Source organism: Rhea americana, unplaced genomic scaffold, assembly GCF_003343005.1.
Source record: "Rhea americana isolate MKP2758 unplaced genomic scaffold, rheAme1 scaffold_353, whole genome shotgun sequence".
Taxonomy (NCBI): Eukaryota; Metazoa; Chordata; class Aves; order Rheiformes; family Rheidae; genus Rhea; species Rhea americana.
The window spans coordinates 1-17,968 of NW_028186483.1; the positions used below are offsets into that span (position 1 = coordinate 1).

General features: G+C 37.1%; 1 protein-coding gene across 1 annotated transcript in view; it reads left to right on the plus strand.

Annotated features, from left to right (window-relative positions):
• Window positions 1-49: 49 nt before the first annotated feature.
• The window catches only part of TRIO (trio Rho guanine nucleotide exchange factor), a gene marked incomplete at its 5' end in the record, with an annotated part of 101,333 nt that continues 83,414 nt past the window's right edge, over window positions 50-17,968 (plus strand). Inside the window, 13 exons of the mRNA XM_085311993.1 lie at window positions 50-172; window positions 1,913-2,107; window positions 2,242-2,357; window positions 2,905-2,971; window positions 3,759-3,868; window positions 4,906-4,975; window positions 5,387-5,476; window positions 7,442-7,534; window positions 9,113-9,224; window positions 11,252-11,442; window positions 14,748-14,849; window positions 17,024-17,166; window positions 17,803-17,902. Coding sequence (XP_085168119.1) covers window positions 50-172; window positions 1,913-2,107; window positions 2,242-2,357; window positions 2,905-2,971; window positions 3,759-3,868; window positions 4,906-4,975; window positions 5,387-5,476; window positions 7,442-7,534; window positions 9,113-9,224; window positions 11,252-11,442; window positions 14,748-14,849; window positions 17,024-17,166; window positions 17,803-17,902 — 1,512 coding nt within the window. The remainder of the gene's footprint in view (window positions 173-1,912; window positions 2,108-2,241; window positions 2,358-2,904; window positions 2,972-3,758; window positions 3,869-4,905; window positions 4,976-5,386; window positions 5,477-7,441; window positions 7,535-9,112; window positions 9,225-11,251; window positions 11,443-14,747; window positions 14,850-17,023; window positions 17,167-17,802; window positions 17,903-17,968) is intronic.

Here is a 17,968-nt window from a genome sequence, read left to right on the forward strand (position 1 = left end):
GTCTCTCTCTCTCCCCGTCTCATTTTTCCTTTGTTATTGCTTTATTTAGGCTCTAGAATGGATCCATGACAATGGGGAGTTTTATTTATCCACCCATACTTCCACTGGTTCCAGTATCCAGCACACTCAAGAGCTGTTAAAAGAGCATGAAGAATTTCAGATCACTGCAAAGGTAAAAGAAATAAATAAAAGGAAGTGACATGCAGAAAAACGAGGATGTCTGTCAAGCTTTTAGTTGCACTGACTTTCTAATCCTTATTTCTGCTAGGAGCAGAATAAAACAAAAGATTACATTTCAGAAGGTAATCACTCTGAAGGTCCTTTGATTTCCATTTTTACATCCTCAGGTCTGGGTTACTGCATGCTTATTTAGAGTATAAAACACAAAATATTTTATGACTCAGCTATGATTTAATTAGAAGATAGCAAAAAACTTAAAGCTTTGCTTGTTAGGTTATTCATTTTAGACAAACTGATTCTGCAATAACTTTTTGAGCTATGACAGCAGCATTTTCTTCCATATCTCTGGAGGCCTGTGCAGAGATGCAGGTGTCCCTTGTGAGGCTTGCTGGTTTTCCTATGTGAAAGAGAAGCAACTGTTTTAAGACTAAGTACCTGAGCTTTAGTAACCCTGTCTTTGCATTTCACTGTGAAACTGTCATCTGTTTCCACCTCTTGGGTCTCAGTCTTCATAGAAAAAAATAGTGGAGCCTAAGAAAGTGAACAAGTATTTATTTGCGCAAAGGACTACCTCAGCAGACAAGAGATCTGGAGATGGGAGTCGGACACGGACACATGGGAGAAAAGACAAGAGACTCCAGAAGGAACAGAGACCCTATTTGCTTTGTGAACATTTATTTTCTTTCTTCTGAGTTTTACTCCAACCTTTGCTCTGCTGGATTTCTTCCAGAATGCAAAGCACCATTCCTCCGCTATTTCCCGTGTCAGCAAGGGGATGACGTTCGTGCCCATTTCGAAAGGATGTTGTTGATCCTGCTCCCTTTGTGTTTTGCTGCTTGCTGGGAGGATGGCCCTGGCTTATCCTTGCACAGGGAATTCCCTAATGAAAAGAAATGCTCAATTGAGTGACCACTAGGAAAGAGAAAGAAAAAAAAACAAGGATGGACAAACCTTGTTGGTTTTCTATTGACTCCTTTACTTAACTCCCTGTCACTAAGGGTACTGACAATGTAGGTTTTACTCTTAGCCATTATATCAGAGAGAGATACGTGGAGGTATAAAATCATCTACTGTGGACAATTTATGATTTACGTGAAAGAAAGAGGCAACCAGTCTTAGGCAACCAGTTAATTGGGAAAAGCACCTTGTTACAGATTTGGTGGTTACTTACTCCCTTAGTTCCTCTTTCAGAACTATGTGACAACAAAATATAATGTGAAGAAAAGATTAAAGGATACAGTCTTAATCCTTTAAATTATAGCATATGACAAGCCCTAYGTCCTTCTCAGTATTTCAGTGATGTCTTTGCGTAAAGGAAGGTAGGTAGATGTTTGAGTCCTCGTGGGCCAGGCCCAGTAGCTGTGCTTCAGGAGTAACGAACAAAATAGCCCCATTGTATTAAACTACTTTTGTATTAATGCAAGAAAGCTACCCATACTCTAAAAAGCTTGCCTAGTAGAATTTAGGGTTGGAAATGATGCACACTTTTGAAAGAAAAACATAACCTGTTCTGGGCATGTAATAATAAAACCCAAAGAACCTATATTCATTCCATGCTATTTTTATTAGGAAAAAAGCATCTTTTTAAAGGAGTTTTGGGAAGAGTGGGGAGGAAACGAGCTTCTTTCATGGCTTTTCCACCTGCCTGTAGTAATTGTAATTGGTTAAGCAAAATTATCCGCTTCATGACAGATATAGCTAGTAACTGTTCAATATTTTCCCGTTTCTGTAGCAAACCAAAGAGAGGGTGAAGTTGTTGATACAGCTGGCTGATGGCTTTTGTGAAAAAGGGCATGCTCATGCAACAGAGATTAAAAAATGTGTCACAGCAGTGGATAAGAGGTACAGAGACTTTTCTCTGCGCATGGAGAAATACAGAACCTCTTTAGAGAAAGCTCTGGGTATTTCTTCAGATTCCAATAAATCAGTAAGTGAAATTTGATTGTGATGATAGACAAACAACATTTATTTGCATTTGCTATAGTTGTCTTTTTTTTCCTGTTGCCTCCTTTAATCAGTTCTTTCCTTTTTTTTTTTTCCTTAAAAAAAAAAAAAAAATAGAGCAAAAGCTTGCAGCTGGATATAATCCCAGCCAGCGTCCCCGGGTCAGAGGTGAAACTGCGTGATGCTGCTCATGAGCTTAATGAAGAAAAACGAAAATCTGCCCGCAGGAAAGAGTAATGAATTTATTTATTGTTAATCAGTGAGGGTGCATAATCAATTCTGATAATGAAGCATCTGTCATGGGTTGTMTAGGACCTTAGAAATTGGATAAAAGGTAAAAGAGAGCAATATTATTTGGTAGCTTTTTGTATTGTTCTATTCATATGCTTATTCTCACAGCTGATTCTAGCAAGTCAGGATCTTAAACTTTCAAAGTCATATTAGGCTTTTTTCAATGTGATTTTTTTTTAATAGAAATAATGTGAAATAAAAGGGTAAGAGTAGGAGGGAGGGCAACAGTTAATGAGTGTAACAAATGCAATGCATTTGAGGAAAAACTTTCATCTTCTTCCCCATATGTTTTTGCACTGCTTGATAATAGCGGTAAGTTGTTTCTCGTATTTTCCTCACTCATTCTCTCTTTCTTATGTTCTCAAATATTTTCTTACGGTTGTAGAAAAAGCAAAAACTGACAAGGAGAAAAAAGTGTATTCTAGTTATTATGTATTCATAGTGTTCTGGCAGACTGAGATTTGATCATTCTTTCTGTTGTCACCTAAGGTTCATTATGGCTGAACTAATTCAGACAGAAAAAGCTTACGTAAGAGACCTCCGGGAATGCATGGATGTAAGTTTTTTTTTTKKTTKKTTTKKTTTKKTTTTTTTTYCCCCGCTAATCTTTGAAGACAGGATTCACTCTGCTTTGAATTTTCTTCCAATTTTAACAACCAAACATGATCAGTCTATAGTTATGATACTAAATTAAGTGCCTTTCTGCTATTAAGATGATACAATTACATCAGCCACTTCAGAATTTATCCTGTATGTTTTACTTTTGTCGRTACCTAGTTTCAGTATTTGAATGCTTTTTTCCCAATTCAAAAGCTTTTTTTTGTGTTGGAGGTAGGAGGGGGAAAAGGAGGGGATACTTTATTTGCTTTGCTAGCGATAAAGAAGAGCTTGTGTTAATTCTCCTTTTATGTGTATCACGTGTTCTGCTGCTGGCTGGCTTTTTGAACAGAAATTCAGAGAGGTTCCATGGAAAAGTGCCCAGTAATTGTTACACCGGAGCAAGTAATGTTCGGTGGTAGCTATTGCACAAAACATGAACCTTTAGACCACAAACTTGACCTTGATGTAGAATAACCTGAAGCATTAGAGTTTGTCAAGAACACTATGAAGTTTAAAGGATGAAGTCTCAACAAATATGTTAAGTCGTTATTTTTAGAACTTGAATTTTACTGTCAAAGCTATATGTCACAAGGTATATGTGACACAATAAGCACTGTCACAAAGGTAGTTGTTGTTGCATGATCCTTCCCTCTCTTCTCTCCAGGAATATGTACTTAGAGATACCTAAATGCTTCTGTTCAGAAGTTTGATGACTTTCCATGAATCTTTTTTGTTTTGAACAGACATATCTGTGGGAAATGACAAGTGGAGTGGAGGAGATCCCACCTGGTATTGTAAACAAAGAACACATTATCTTTGGAAACATGCAGGAAATCTATGAGTTCCACAATAAGTGAGTGACTTATCTCCTATTTCCATATTACTGGTAAACCCAAAGGATGACCTGAGGGATTTCCTAACAAAAATATTGTGCATGTGAATAATGGCCACTTTTCCATCAAAAATCTAAAGGATTTCTTCTCAGAATTGTATCAATTGTTACTTTTTGCAGCCAGATAGGTATACCACTAGAAACTGTCTTCTCGATCTCAGGCTTCATTCAGTGTTAAGAAGTCATTTGGATCCTTAGAATATTTCTGGAAGTTTTTCGAATTCCATCTCAAAGAGATGGAAACTACTGAACTCGATAGAATAGCACAAACCACAATTTAACAGAGTTCTGTCATTCCTTCCATCATTCCTGACTTCAAGCCCTGACTGCTAATGGGAAAGAATAATTCTCCCTCCTTTTCCTTGGTTTTTTGAAGCTTCTGTGGATGTCCCACCATTACTGGAGTTAGTTGAGTACAGAGCTCTGAAGAGGCTTGTCAGCTACTTTTTTGAATGAATGAATGAATGAAATGACCCCTAAGCAGAGTTATATACAAGTCTCTGTTAGTTCATTGACATTTGTATTTGATTATGATTCTTCTAAGTAATAAAACATACCTAGCATATTCCARAGCTTGATTTTACATTCCTTTGTATGCTTTATGCTAGTTAACATTAGCATCCAAAAAGCAAGTCATCTCGTTTTTTCCATAAAGAGGGGAAAGCTATAAACTGTTGCTGAAACTGAAATAGCAGGGAACCTTTTTGATGGGAACAGCAGCAGTTATTGAGTTATACTCTTACGTGTTCACAGAGTAAGTCCAGTAGAGCAAATTCTGATCTTCACCTCTGAATTTGCACTGAACTACATTTTGTATTAGTTCTGATATTCCATGTTCTCATCCATTCCTGTTACCTTTTTTCTGTTAGCTCATGGTGTTAGTATGAATTACTGCCAGTTTTCTACCCATTTTTATTCACAGATAATAGATCAGTGTCAGCTGCTGTAATGAAAATGTTTCATGTACCTTATAATGTTTGTTTCTTCTTTACCCATAGTATATTCCTAAAGGAGCTGGAAAAATATGAACAGTTACCAGAAGATGTTGGGCACTGCTTCGTTACTTGGGTAATAAAGTCAGGTGTATTTAGAAGTAACAAGGGAGAAGAGAAGCATGAAGGGATGGAGATTAGCTGTCAAGTCATTTTTTTAAATTTAAATCTCTGTACCGCATACTTCAAATCTGAGTAAAAATGTATTTATTTTTAGCTGGAAAAATTAAGACATTGCCATCAGGTGCAAATGTCTGTTTGCTCTAGAAGCTGATATGAGTTACTAAACCTGCCTCAGGTTCACTGCATTTATCTTTAAGTCTTAGCTACTGTGAATAATCTACTTTCCTTACTTTCCTGTTGTTTTCAGTCTTACTTGCCTGATTTATTTTCTGCYGTTGCCACTTTGAATGCTGTGTAGTATAACCTCTGGAGACAGAAGATATACTCTCGGATAACCTGTTTAAATTTGCATTTTGTTGTGCAGGCAGACAAGTTCCAAATGTATGTTACTTACTGTAAAAATAAGCCAGATTCTACCCAGCTGATATTAGAACATGCAGGAGCATACTTTGATGTAAGTACTTCTTACGTCCATCTTTAAAACTGCAAAGGCATATTTGTATCAGTTGCTTAAAGCCAAGTGCCTAATTTACTAAGAAAATGCGAGTCCTTGAGCACTAATGCTGCCATTTAGTGTCAGCTTAAGAAAATAGATCATATATCTCACATTTGATTTATAATGTTTATATTGCTCAACTATCAAATTAAATGTAAGAAATTACTGTCACGTATAGGAGTTAAGCTGTTTTCCCATTCAGAACTACAAGCAGATTTTGATAGCCACAGCATGATCTTCAGTTCTCCCAAGCATATTCTGCAAATCTTAGTGTTTTGATTTGGTTAGGTTGCATTGTATGCAATAACTTTGACCAAGATTTCCATCTTTACTAGAATACCTTTAGAGTACAGTTGAATGTAGCAGTAATTCAGTTCAGTAGTGTTGTTCAGAACTGCTCATCCAACCATGCTGCTGATTCAGTGCCTAGGTTACTTAGGCTGCATGTAATATTCCACTGAGGGAAAGACTAAAATGCAGCAGCTGTCTTTATGGCATTGCACTAGCTGAGGAATTTTGGCCATGCTGAAGGATGTGTGCGTTTCTAGGATGCATTGGTTGAACATACAGATGATCCAGTTGCAGGGCTCTCCACCTCCTTTCCATGCTGAGCTATTGTAGCACTGTATGAGCACTGTACRGTTGTACAGTGACACCATACATCTTTTTAGAATTATTTATAGAATTAGTGGAAGGGAGATAATATAAAAAGTTAAATTAACCCTGAAGCTGTTAAGGTTATTTTCAAAATCTTTCACTAAGAAAACTGGTATTCTGAACATTGTAAGGTAAAATCTTTCTGTGTAGCCCCTGTTAAGTTTTCAGTGCCTGAAGAAGAGAAGTAAGTTAAAGAAAATTAGGCAGATAGAACAAAGTAAATGCACAGAAACACTAAGCAAATATTGTTTGAAAAATAACAAGGGGCTCTGATATATCTGTGTCAGAATGACTTCTTGTCAGCATCTCCAATGGAATGCCCTGTAGTGCTTACCAGTGATTTGAAAGCTCTCCATCCCCTGATCTGCCCCATAGATCCAGAGCTGGGAGTATGTAGAGCTGATACTGTACACGGGTATCTGCAGGMGTTTCCACTGACCCCACCACTGGACCATGTGAAAATGGCTCGTAATTGCATCTTGGGAGTGACTGAGGCTGTGCTGTAATCATGGTTAAAGGGTTCACAGWTTCAATGCGGTTGTGTGGTTTAAAATACATCTGATATTGTGATAAATAACAAATACTGGCCTTGAAGTTCAACACAGTCAGCACTGGAAATCTGTAATTAGCCCATCTAATTATAGTCTAGTTATATACTCCTCCTTTAGCATAGTGAAGGTCATCCTTTTTGTTGTTGTTAAATAGCTCTGTTTTCCTTTTAAGTGTTTGCTAACCTCGTCCCTTTAGCTAGGAAGTCATACTTCATGCTCCCCCTTGTGGCTTAATAGCAGCACTTGGGGGAAAATGCTTTCCATGACTATTAGCAGTCAGACTATAAGCAATCAAAGCAGGTAATGCCAAGAAACCCCTTCCTCAGCCTTCATGTAATAGTCCAAGCTCTGTTTCCTGAAACCCTCAAATTTGTTTTCTTTCCTCCCATGCAAGTAACAGGAAAAATACAAATTTTAAGAGAAAGTGATTTTGCCATGTGTTCAATATCCCTAATCATTACTATTTGAATTTAGGTTTGCTGAAACATTTCATAGGTAACCTGGGAGAGGTAATCACCTTTTATTTGTGCGAAATGAGCAGGCAGATGCAAAACGTAACTACTCGTTGTAGCTGGAATACCTTTCCATCCTGTCTTTTTTTTTTTCCCCTTGCTAAAATAGAAACTGGAGTTAATGTATATGACACACCCTTCAGAACGGACTATATGTAATTGTTGGTGCTCGCAATCCTCAAACATTTTTTTCTTATATGCAGGAGATACAACAACGACATGGACTGGCCAACTCTATCTCCTCTTACCTTATCAAACCTGTTCAAAGGATAACAAAATATCAGCTTCTTTTAAAGGTCAGCATTAATTCTAAGTTTTTTATCTGATTCTGCTGTTCTTAAGTGGGCAAAGCTCGTGCTAAAACCAGGACGGCTTTTTTACTCTGCACTCTGACTATAGCATCTCRGGCAGCCTCAAATATTGTGTGGTATTTTCTTAGGAGACCACTAAAAATGAAAACAAGCATAAATAAGCAACTTTTCATCCAGATTCATGTAAATCAGTAAGATACCTCTCTACAAATGCTTACAATGAAAATATCATTTGCATTTGCAGAGTAAAAAAAAAAAAGTAATTTGTGGCCGCATAGACAGTCATATTTTTGTAATGGTTTCTACAACAAATTTTGGCAAGCCAATAACTGTTTATGGTATTAAGACTGAAAAAAAAATGTATATATACTGATTGCCTGTAAAGCTGTTGTGCAAACAGTTGTTATTTGTAAGGTTGCATGGAAATGTCAAGTAAACAGTAGCTGTTAAAATAAGTAAAACCTTTGGAAACCTGTAGTTAGAGCTTTCATTCAATAAAAGGATGTCTTGTTGACCAAGCAGCAGTGTTCTTCAGCTGTTTTGGGTATATGTTAGGTGGCATTACTGTTTTGTAATAGCTCATTACAAAAGTAGCTGTAGCTGATATGTTGTAGGTTTCACCTTTCTAGCTGCTAACTGCCACAGAGTGTTGTTTTTAAAATGTTTGAAAAATATTCCAGGCCATTTCAGATCAAGTTGGATGGAAACTAGTCTGCTATTTTTAATTGAATCATATTGTCCATTCTTCCTTTGTAAAAAGATGTAATTTAGTTAAGTTATAACTTACAGAAATACTTTAGACTTTGCTGATTTAAGAAATCTTGTGGTACTGATTTCAACAGTTAAACTTTTGAATCTAAACATGCCACAGCTAAAATGTTATTGAAGTAGTGGGGTAGGTTGGCTTCACCAGGCTTTGCAGAGCTAGATGGGTTTGCTGAATAGTAAAATGGATTTATTTAAATGCCATTATTCCTTAAATTCCATTACAATATTTCAGCATATTCCATTCTCCATAAGCTCATGCTTATTGGTTTATAAAAGTTTTGTCTGAAGGATGCTTTTAACTATGTAAATATAGAGTACTTCACTGAATATTTGAAATGAAGCAATGTGATCTTTTTAGTGGCAGTAGTACAGAGCAGGTCTTTGGTGCCGTGGAAAAAGGACTGACGTGGAGGTCCTTCTGTGCTGTCCTGCTTTTCCTTGTCTTCATGACTTGACACCAAGTTGTTCTGGGTGTTCATGTAGCACTACATCTGATAGCTGTGTCTATGTTTATCAGAAAGATACTGCCCTTAATAAAATTTTTAAAGATTTATTATTATCCAGATGATCTTGTTTAAATTACAGAAGTGGGTAAGTGAAAGCTTGGGCTGCTCCTTGAAGGACTGATTGTGATGAATGCCAAGTATGTTATTGTGTAGTTTGAAGAGCGAGAAGTTCRAAATAGATTATACTTGTCAGAAATGATCCTTTACTTGTTAAAAGTAGTATTTAATTGTCCATTGTATTACTGTAGAAACACAATATACACTGCTCATGTCTGTTTTTCTTTTGCAGGAGCTGCTGACATGCTGTGAAGAAGGTAAAGGTGAGATTAAAGATGGCCTGGAGGTGATGCTTAGTGTGCCAAAGCGAGCCAATGATGCTATGCACCTCAGCATGCTGGAAGGTAGGAATCAGATTGGCTTTTTGATTTAGCCATATGCTGAATGTTAATCTTTTTAATAGCTTTTTAGATTACTATATGTTGAGAAGATCTGAAAAATGTGAAAATTCTTACTGAGGGATTGTATTTTATATAGCTTTTATATGAAGAACTCAAATTCATTTAGGGAAATGAGTTATGACAGGTAACTGATTTGTTTTTGGGGGTTTTTTAACTGTTTTTTATTCTAATCTATAGGTCTCTCTGCAGCATATGAAAAAGGTGTAGGCTACCAATGTTTTCCACTGCTGATCTAAATTTTAATAAGTAAATGGTCAGGTATAATGCCTTCAGCTACATTTCCCAACCAAGTATCCTTGACTTTTTTATATGAGGAGTTTAAATGTATTAGAGGTGATTTTGCTGATTTGTGTGTCAAATAATCGTCTCCAAGATAYTTGTAATTTCCACATCTGTTTGCTGCCTGTTCCATAAGAGACTTCTGGTTGAAATGAAATGTCTCTTCTGGCAGTGAAATGGCAACATAAGCCAATTTAGCCTGAATCTTAGCCAAAACAGCATAATCATGTTCATAGCAGATACTTGAAGTTGGATGTATGTTTCTGTGTGCTTAGAACAGCTTCTGCCAAAATCACTTTTGTAACTGGCACATTATCATGTGAGATGTTGCCATCATTTATTTAGTAATAAAATTGTGGGATTTTAGCCAGGTTCTTTGAAATGAAAGCAGTTCATTTGCAGTTGCTGAATAAAGACTTGTTGGTGTTTTCAGTCAATATTCCATTCCCTTCTTTGTGCCTCCTAGTATTAAAACAGCTTGTCACAGAATTTTCAGTATCATGTAAGTTACTGTGAAACTTCTGCTTTGACATGTGGTCCTCAATCACGTGAACACACAAAATCTTCTCTGTGCTGTGACTAAACAATAGGGATGTTGGTCAGTCTACAGGATCACTTCCAAATGCTTTGTTCAGGAGATGGTGTTAGAATAAATGCTGACCAGCATTAGTAATAATCTTTTAACCTTGGAAATGGGACTCTGGAGAATATCCTAATCTTTTACATAAGTTGGTTTTATAACAAATCGTATGTGTATAGTTGAGTCATCCCGTGTTAGACAAATATAGTGAGTTGAGCACATTTCCTCTTTATGTCTCTGGAGATTTCTGAATGAACATCCTAATACAACTTGCTGCTGATGCTCTCCGTGCTGTTACCCTGTTTAGAACAGTATGAATTGTTCTGTTGAGTAGACTGGTGCTTTTCTGTTCAGAGACTATTGGCAAGCAATATCTCTTTAAAATTTGTTTTTGTACCACTCAGAAGAGTATGGTAGACCAGTTTCTGTTATCCTGCAACCCTACTTCCATGTAYTGGACTGGGAGAACATGGTGCAACTAGGACAGAAGTAACTCGTTGATGTTCTTAACCTTCAGCCTTATGTTGCATCTCAGGATAAATAACCCAGGTGGTATTTCTTTATTGTGGACCAATGTTGGAGTGAATCAATTGCAGATTGATCATATGGCAACAGCTCCAAGCTGCCATCTTTCTCTCCCCCATTGCAACATGGAAGCATGCTTGTTACATGTATAATAGGGAAGATGAACCACCAGAAGATACGGCATTTGGAAGCTGGCCAATGCTCTGCTCTCCATTTGCTTGGTAGTTGTGCACATTCTACAGTAGCAGGAACCTTGTAAGAAAAGTAACATCTATGATGAAAATATGAAATGCTGACACAGGAAAATCTGTCACTTACTGGTGAAACACTGCCAGAAGAGTTGATAAACTTCTTAACAGTTGGATCTCTAAATTTAGACCTGGACTTGAGTTACAGTTAAGTAGATTATTATGCTGAAATCAAGTCTTGTTTTTCAGCATTCTGTCCTTTGAATCCCATTTTTTGCAAGCTGCATTTAAAAAAGAAGTCAGATAAAGAAATCACTTAATAAACAAAAGCTCTGCTTTTAAATTTCCTCACATTATTAACTTTTCATGATGAAACTTTCCTCTCTCTGATTTTCTAGGCTTTGATGAAAATATAGAATCTCAGGGAGAGCTCATCCTTCAAGAATCCTTCCAAGTATGGGACCCCAAAACTCTAATTCGAAAGGGCAGAGAGAGACACCTTTTCCTTTTTGAGATGTCCTTGGTTTTCAGTAAAGAAGTGAAGGACTCCAGCGGGAGGAGTAAATACATTTACAAGAGTAAACTGTTTGTAAGTACAAGAGAATAGATGATCACATTTAGAAAAGTCTGCCTAGATGATTCAGTGACTAGGCTCGGATGGCTTAAACATGCCTTAAGAACTTGAACAACTCTTTCAATGTGCTGCAGAAGTAGCCTTGAAAACTGTAGATTGTGAATCTTATRAGCTTACTGTTTTGTTATGCTTTGGAGAAGAAAGAGTAGACTGAAAATAACTACCGAARACTGGATATCAATCTTGGTGTGTCATGACTAGGGGAAACCAAAATTGGCTAGACTGATTTTGTTTTAATTATGTATATAATTGCTGATTCTTTAAGACTCACTTGTATAAAGCAGAAGGGTGGAAGGTTGGCTTCAGCTTGTTTGTTTACTATTGCTGTTGCAGTAATCTTCTGGTTGAAGATTCATTCTGGTGAATATTCTGCAAATAGTGGTTTGCAAAGGCAAGAACCCTTTGTCATGGAAGGGTTCATTCCAGAATGTATACTGAGTTTAGTAGTCTCACAGTAATATTTTGTGAATGGAATAAATTTTTATAGCCCACTGAAAGGATATGAAGGAAACATTTTTCCTTGTTTAAAAGCAAGCCCTTCTTGCATTCCTCATCCGTGGTGCATTTGTTTTCCCTGTGTTACTTTGCTTTCCATCTGGGCACATTCTACTACTTCATTTCAAACACTTGTTGTCTCATAATAAGGTAGCTAGCCAGCAGCAAAGCTGTGGATGTTTTGTTGTGCACGTCTTCAGTGCCCTTAAGAACTTGAAATATAAAAGGTAGTAGAGCAGGTTACATCAGCTTCTGAGGCATTACAAGGGAGAAGAGACAGAGCTGAAAAATTGGTCTCATAAGCTTGTCCTGTCAGTTCCTCTGGTGAGACCTAATAGTAGCCCTAGTCCTGGAGAAATTACTGGAAATATTCAAAATTATCATTGTACCTCATATTTAAAATACAAGTATATCTTTTTGCCTTTGTATCCTACTTTTATATCCAAAATATTTCATAGTATCAATTGCTTACTGTAGCAATTCTTATAGCTTGATCTTAAGTAAAGGCATTCACAAAGATGCTGAAAGCATGTAGACATCTGTTGCCYGGTATCCTGTCTGTAATCTGGAAGTTGTTTTAGTGAATTGAGTCTCATGTTGAGTGTGCTGACCTTCACGATTTCTCCAGCACAGGATACTCTGTGTGATTTGTGGTAGCAGAGGAATRTGTTAATGATCTTTCAAAAGAAATGAAGTGGCCAAAAGCCTAAGGAAGACTATAGAAACAAGGCAAGTGACACATTGCTGGAAAACTCTCCTGGTCACTGTCATTTGGCTGTTCAGGAGCTTCCTGACCTGGATGTGCTTTCTATGCATTCAGTAATGCCCAGTGGTTTTCTTTTCCGTGAGTTTGTCCCGTGATCTCTTACCACTTTTTGCATTTACRTTGTCCTTTGGCAAAGAGTTGTATTGCTCAGCAGAACAACTTATGTTTGGTTTTGAACCCAGCTCCTAGTAGTTTCACTTCATGCCCATTACTTACTGTTTTGAAAAAGGCAGTTAACCTGTGTCTGCCTTGCTAGTCATTGTTTTATAGCCTTCTACTGTATCCTGCCCCAGCTGTCTGTTGTAAAACTAATAAAGCTCACAAATATACTGATGCTTCTTAAATTTATTAGATTTTAAAAAATAAACAGCATTTAAAGTAGTACTGTCCTGCCCATTCAGACTTTCTATTGCAGCATGCAGTAGGATATTACTTTGTTTGAATTACTTAATGAAAGATTGGTTAAGTATTTTATAGGCTTTTTATCACATGTAAAATTTGTTAGAGTCAACTTTAAAATGCATCACAGACTTTTAAATATTTCAGTGAAGGAACATCCATTTTACCAAAAGAGACGACAAAGCTGAACGGATGGGTTGTTCTTCTAAAAAAACAATGAAACGAATTGGCATCCCAATGAGACTACAACAAAATACTTTTTATCAGATTCTGTGTCTCCAGAATCTTTTGTAATGAGCCARTGTAAGTTGTGAGACGTATAAGGGGAAAATTCAACTTCTGTTGTGCATGCAACATATAGTCTTAAATCTTTATTCATAAAATCAGATGATACAAGAATGCTTAGCTCTTTTAGAGTCACAGATCTTATAATTGGACCTATATTCCTTAGTTAGTGTTTTCTTTTGCCATAGCTCCTATATGAGTTGCTTAACTAGAAGCAAATTCACACGAATGAGAGGTTATTCCAGTAGGAAAGGAAAACRTTTTGGATGATAATTTACTATAAGATTCTGACATTAAAGCATCTCCGAAGAGTGATTGGTTAATATGAGTGTCCCTCAAAATTCTCCAGAGTGACTGAATTGATGAATATTTTTCGTCCATTTCAGAGGGAAGGAATCATAGAATAGAATCATAGAATCAGTAAGGTTGGAAGGGAGATTATCTAGTCCAACCTCCCTGCTCAGCAGGGCCACCTAGAGCATGTTAGACAGGGTTGCATCCAGGCAGGCCTTGAAGATCTCCAGAGAAGGAGACTCCACAACCTCTCTGGGCAACCTGCTCCAGTGCTCTGTCACCCTCACAGTGAAGAAATTCCCCCTCACGTGCAGGCGGAACTTCCTGTGCTTCAATTTCTGCCCATTGCCTCTTGTCCTGTCACACGGGGCAACTGAAAAGAGTTTGTCCCCGTCCCCTTGACACCCTCCCTTCAGGTACTTCTACACGTTGATAAGATCCCCCCTCAGTCTTCTCTTCCCCAGGCTGAAGAGGCCCAGCTCTTGCAGCCGTTCCTCATAGGGCAGRTGCTCCAGCCCTCTGATCATCTTYGTAGCCCAAGCAAACACACTAGAACAGACAACTTTGGCAGAAAAGAGATACGAGTCATAGAAGATAGCAAGAGAATTCTCAGATATATCTTATCTGAGCAAAAACACTAATATCAAGAAGTAATGAGTGTTCCCTGATGGAAATCGACAAGGAGAGAAACCAGCACCATCTTCCACTCAGCATTTTTTTTTTTTTTTGAGTCATAAGGTTTTTGTTACTAATTAAAAAAAATGTAAAATAGGCAATTTGATATTTCAGATCATAGATACAATTGTTTATTGTTACTTTATTGGAAAAAGTTATTGACTTGCAATTGTTGCTCTTGAAGGGAAAAAAACTGAATAAAGGATTCTTCAAGTATATGAATTAGATTTGAGCTTCTAAAGCTCCCTTTAAACAGTAGAGTTCAACTGTATAGAATATTGACACCCCTTTGTCACTACTGAGACAAAATTGTCATGGTGTAATAAATATTTTTTCTTAATTCCAGACTTCTGAACTGGGTGTCACAGAACATGTAGAGGGAGATCCCTGCAAGTTTGCTCTATGGGTTGGAAGAACACCAACTTCAGACAACAAAATTGTTCTCAAGGTAAGTGTAGTGGACGTGCTTGTAAACTGTACACTGAGTCTTGCTGTAGCTGTTATTCCTACCTGTTGGGAAGGCTCCTGCAGTGAGCRATGACTTTTTCTGCTTGCTGCAGGACAGATACTGACAGGTAGATAATCTTCCTTTGTCTGTAATCAAATGGGTGCATCTAACCCAAGTGGCCTGAAAACAGAGGAGAGTCTGTGTAGTCTATCTAAAGATTAAACAAACTGTCTCTCACCAAAGCAGAGTAGAATGAGGTTTGATCTAATTTGCTCTGCTTTCCTTTCTGCACTAAAATTCTGTAGCTTGAAGGCTTTGGCCATTAACTGACCAAGCAGCTCAGAAGACTACAGACAAATCATGGCATCAGCAATATATTTTACATTAAAGCTACTGCTGCACATTGCTGAGGTTGTTTTCCATTGCCCATATTTTTACTCAAAAATAGAAGCACTATGAAGGAACTTACATGTTTGTGGCTACAAGTTTTTCTGAAGATGCTTGCCTTTGGGTGAGAGCACATGCAAAGCATGAAGATAATGCCTGTAAATTCTGAGTCTGGGGAAGTTAAAGATGTCAGAAGCATGTCTTGTCTAGCTAGGAGAATGGCCAAATCCATTTTTCTTGTGACTCTGGTATGTAAACTGTGACCTACTGTTTCGACTGGAGAACTTTTTTTGTAATACTGCAAGCAGCTATTGGGCAGTTTCACATATTTTGAGGACTGTGTCAACTTGGAAACTTTTCTGTTGTATCACTTAGCAGAGCTGAGCTCAAAGAAAAGCTCATTTTCCCTTTTGCAAGTTACAATGCATAATATTAAACTTGTTTATGTTTTCAGATATATTATCAGATATATTATCAGTAACATTTATGCCTTAATTATAGTGAATTCTAGACTATGGAACAGCTCCCAGTAATTTTGATATACCCAGCAGTCAATGAGCACAGTGAAATGAAACATAACATCAGTAAATAATACATTTTTTTTGGTTTTAATACTCCTTTAATTTTACAGACCATTTCTTTTTGCAGCCTGAAATGGCCTTCCCAGCATAGAGCAATAGAAGAGGTTTTGTTTTTAAGGGCTGTCTACGTAAGGTGGCTTCAAGGTGTTCCTGTTCTTGTCTGAAAATATTTTTATTCTTCCAGTATAAGATATTTAGATAACTTGCATGGTATATTAAACTTTTCAAAAATTTTGTTAACTGTTTGTTTCTTTTGAAGGTCTAAACTACCACATCCTTAGCTCATTAATACTATAAATAAATTAAATGAAAACATAAATAAAAGATTTGGGAGATTCTATTTGTGTTTGACTTCTTTTCTTAGCTGATACTGTTTGTTGAAGAACCAAAGCTCCTTTTCCTAACTGTTTATCTGTTCCTGCTGTTCTCCAGCTAGAATCCCATTTTGAAATCTTTCCCTGTTTCGGTAATTTTAATAATGTATTAAAAGCCTAATGTTTTAGAAGAGGGTCATTAAGAAAAGTAGCAGATTACTTAAAGTAATTTTTTAAAGTCTACACYGTTGTTTATGTTTAATATCTTTTCAGATAGAGAGTAATAGAATTAAACAATTGGATTATGCGATAGGCAACTGGGTATCGAAGTGTTTTCTAGTGTATCTGATAAATACTGATGGTATCTTACAGGCAGTTATTAAGACAGAMTCCCTAAATTAGCTGTCTGCTCCCGGGTAGGTTTCAAATGTGGGAAAAATAGTACCAAAGATCAGCATCTTGGAAGTGTACATGTTGCAACATGAGTTTAATTTTCTGTCAATATTAGCAGATTGTTGTATAAATTTAGAATTGGTATTTTAAATTCATGCTGTATTTTAGGCCAATTTTTAAGCTGTTATTACTAGGCTTGATATGGTAAGTCAGTCCACCCTGTCTCACTAGATATCTACTGGGCTTCAGCCTTGTTTGGCCTTCAAGTTGAGATGATTTTTACATGAACAACATTAATAATATTGGGAAGCGTGGAATAGTGGCAGGAGTTCAAAATGAAGATAGCAAGCTTGAATTTTCTGTGTTCCAGTTTTCAAAAATGATTCACAGAATTAATCTTTATACCTTCCTCTTTGTGTTCATTAACTGACTATATCTGTGGATCTTCTCAGCTATAATAGTCCATTGTGGAGATTTTGTTTCTTTTTACTTATCAAAGGCATCCAGTATAGAGAATAAACAGGACTGGATTAAACACATTCGGGAAGTGATACAAGAAAGGACCATTCACCTGAAAGGAGCGTTGAAAGAACCAATCCACATACCCAAAACTGCACCAACAACAAAACAGAAAGGAAGAAGGTAAGTGGTATTTAAAATAATGAGAGATCTCCCAGTACACCATTCCAACACCACTGCTTCCTCTGTTGTGTTGAATTTCTCATGGCTTTCAGTGGATTGCCCAAAACCAAGAGTCACTGTGGCCGATTTTACCTTATAATTAATCTCAAGTTTCCTGCTGTCCTGAACAGGTTAAGATTTCTGCTCTGAACAGTCCTTAACTTGTGTAAATTCAGCCACTGTAAATGGAAGGGATTTGGAACTACAGTATTTTTTCTTCAAGACAGCTGTGCATTTTAGATTTTTACAATTCTGCATGTATTATTCAGGTTCTTGATTTTCTGTGGGATTTAAAATGCATGACTGAGGGATCTGCTTGGTAACTTTGGCAAAGTGGCTGCATGAGTTTATTATCATGGTTCTGGCTGACTTGTCACCTGAACTCCAGCTGGATGTAGTCTTGGAACAAAAGAATCTATATGCTGTCTCTTTGAAGCATAAAACATACTAAGTGCTGAATATCTGATTTTTGCATCAATTGTTTTGTCTTAGTCTCCACCGCTGCATTACTTAGGTGTTATTCTTAGAGCTACAGGTAGGAGCTATCATGTTTCAAACACAGTGCTAATATTGTAATGAAAACTAAATTATTTGTAGAGATGGCGAGGACCTGGACAGTCAGGGAGATGGTAGCAGCCAACCTGATACTATTTCAATTGCCTCACGAACCTCCCAGAACACACTAGACAGCGATAAGGTAAGTTTCCTACATGTTGCTGTTTTCCAAGAGGAAAAGCTTCATGCTTTAGTACAAATTATTACC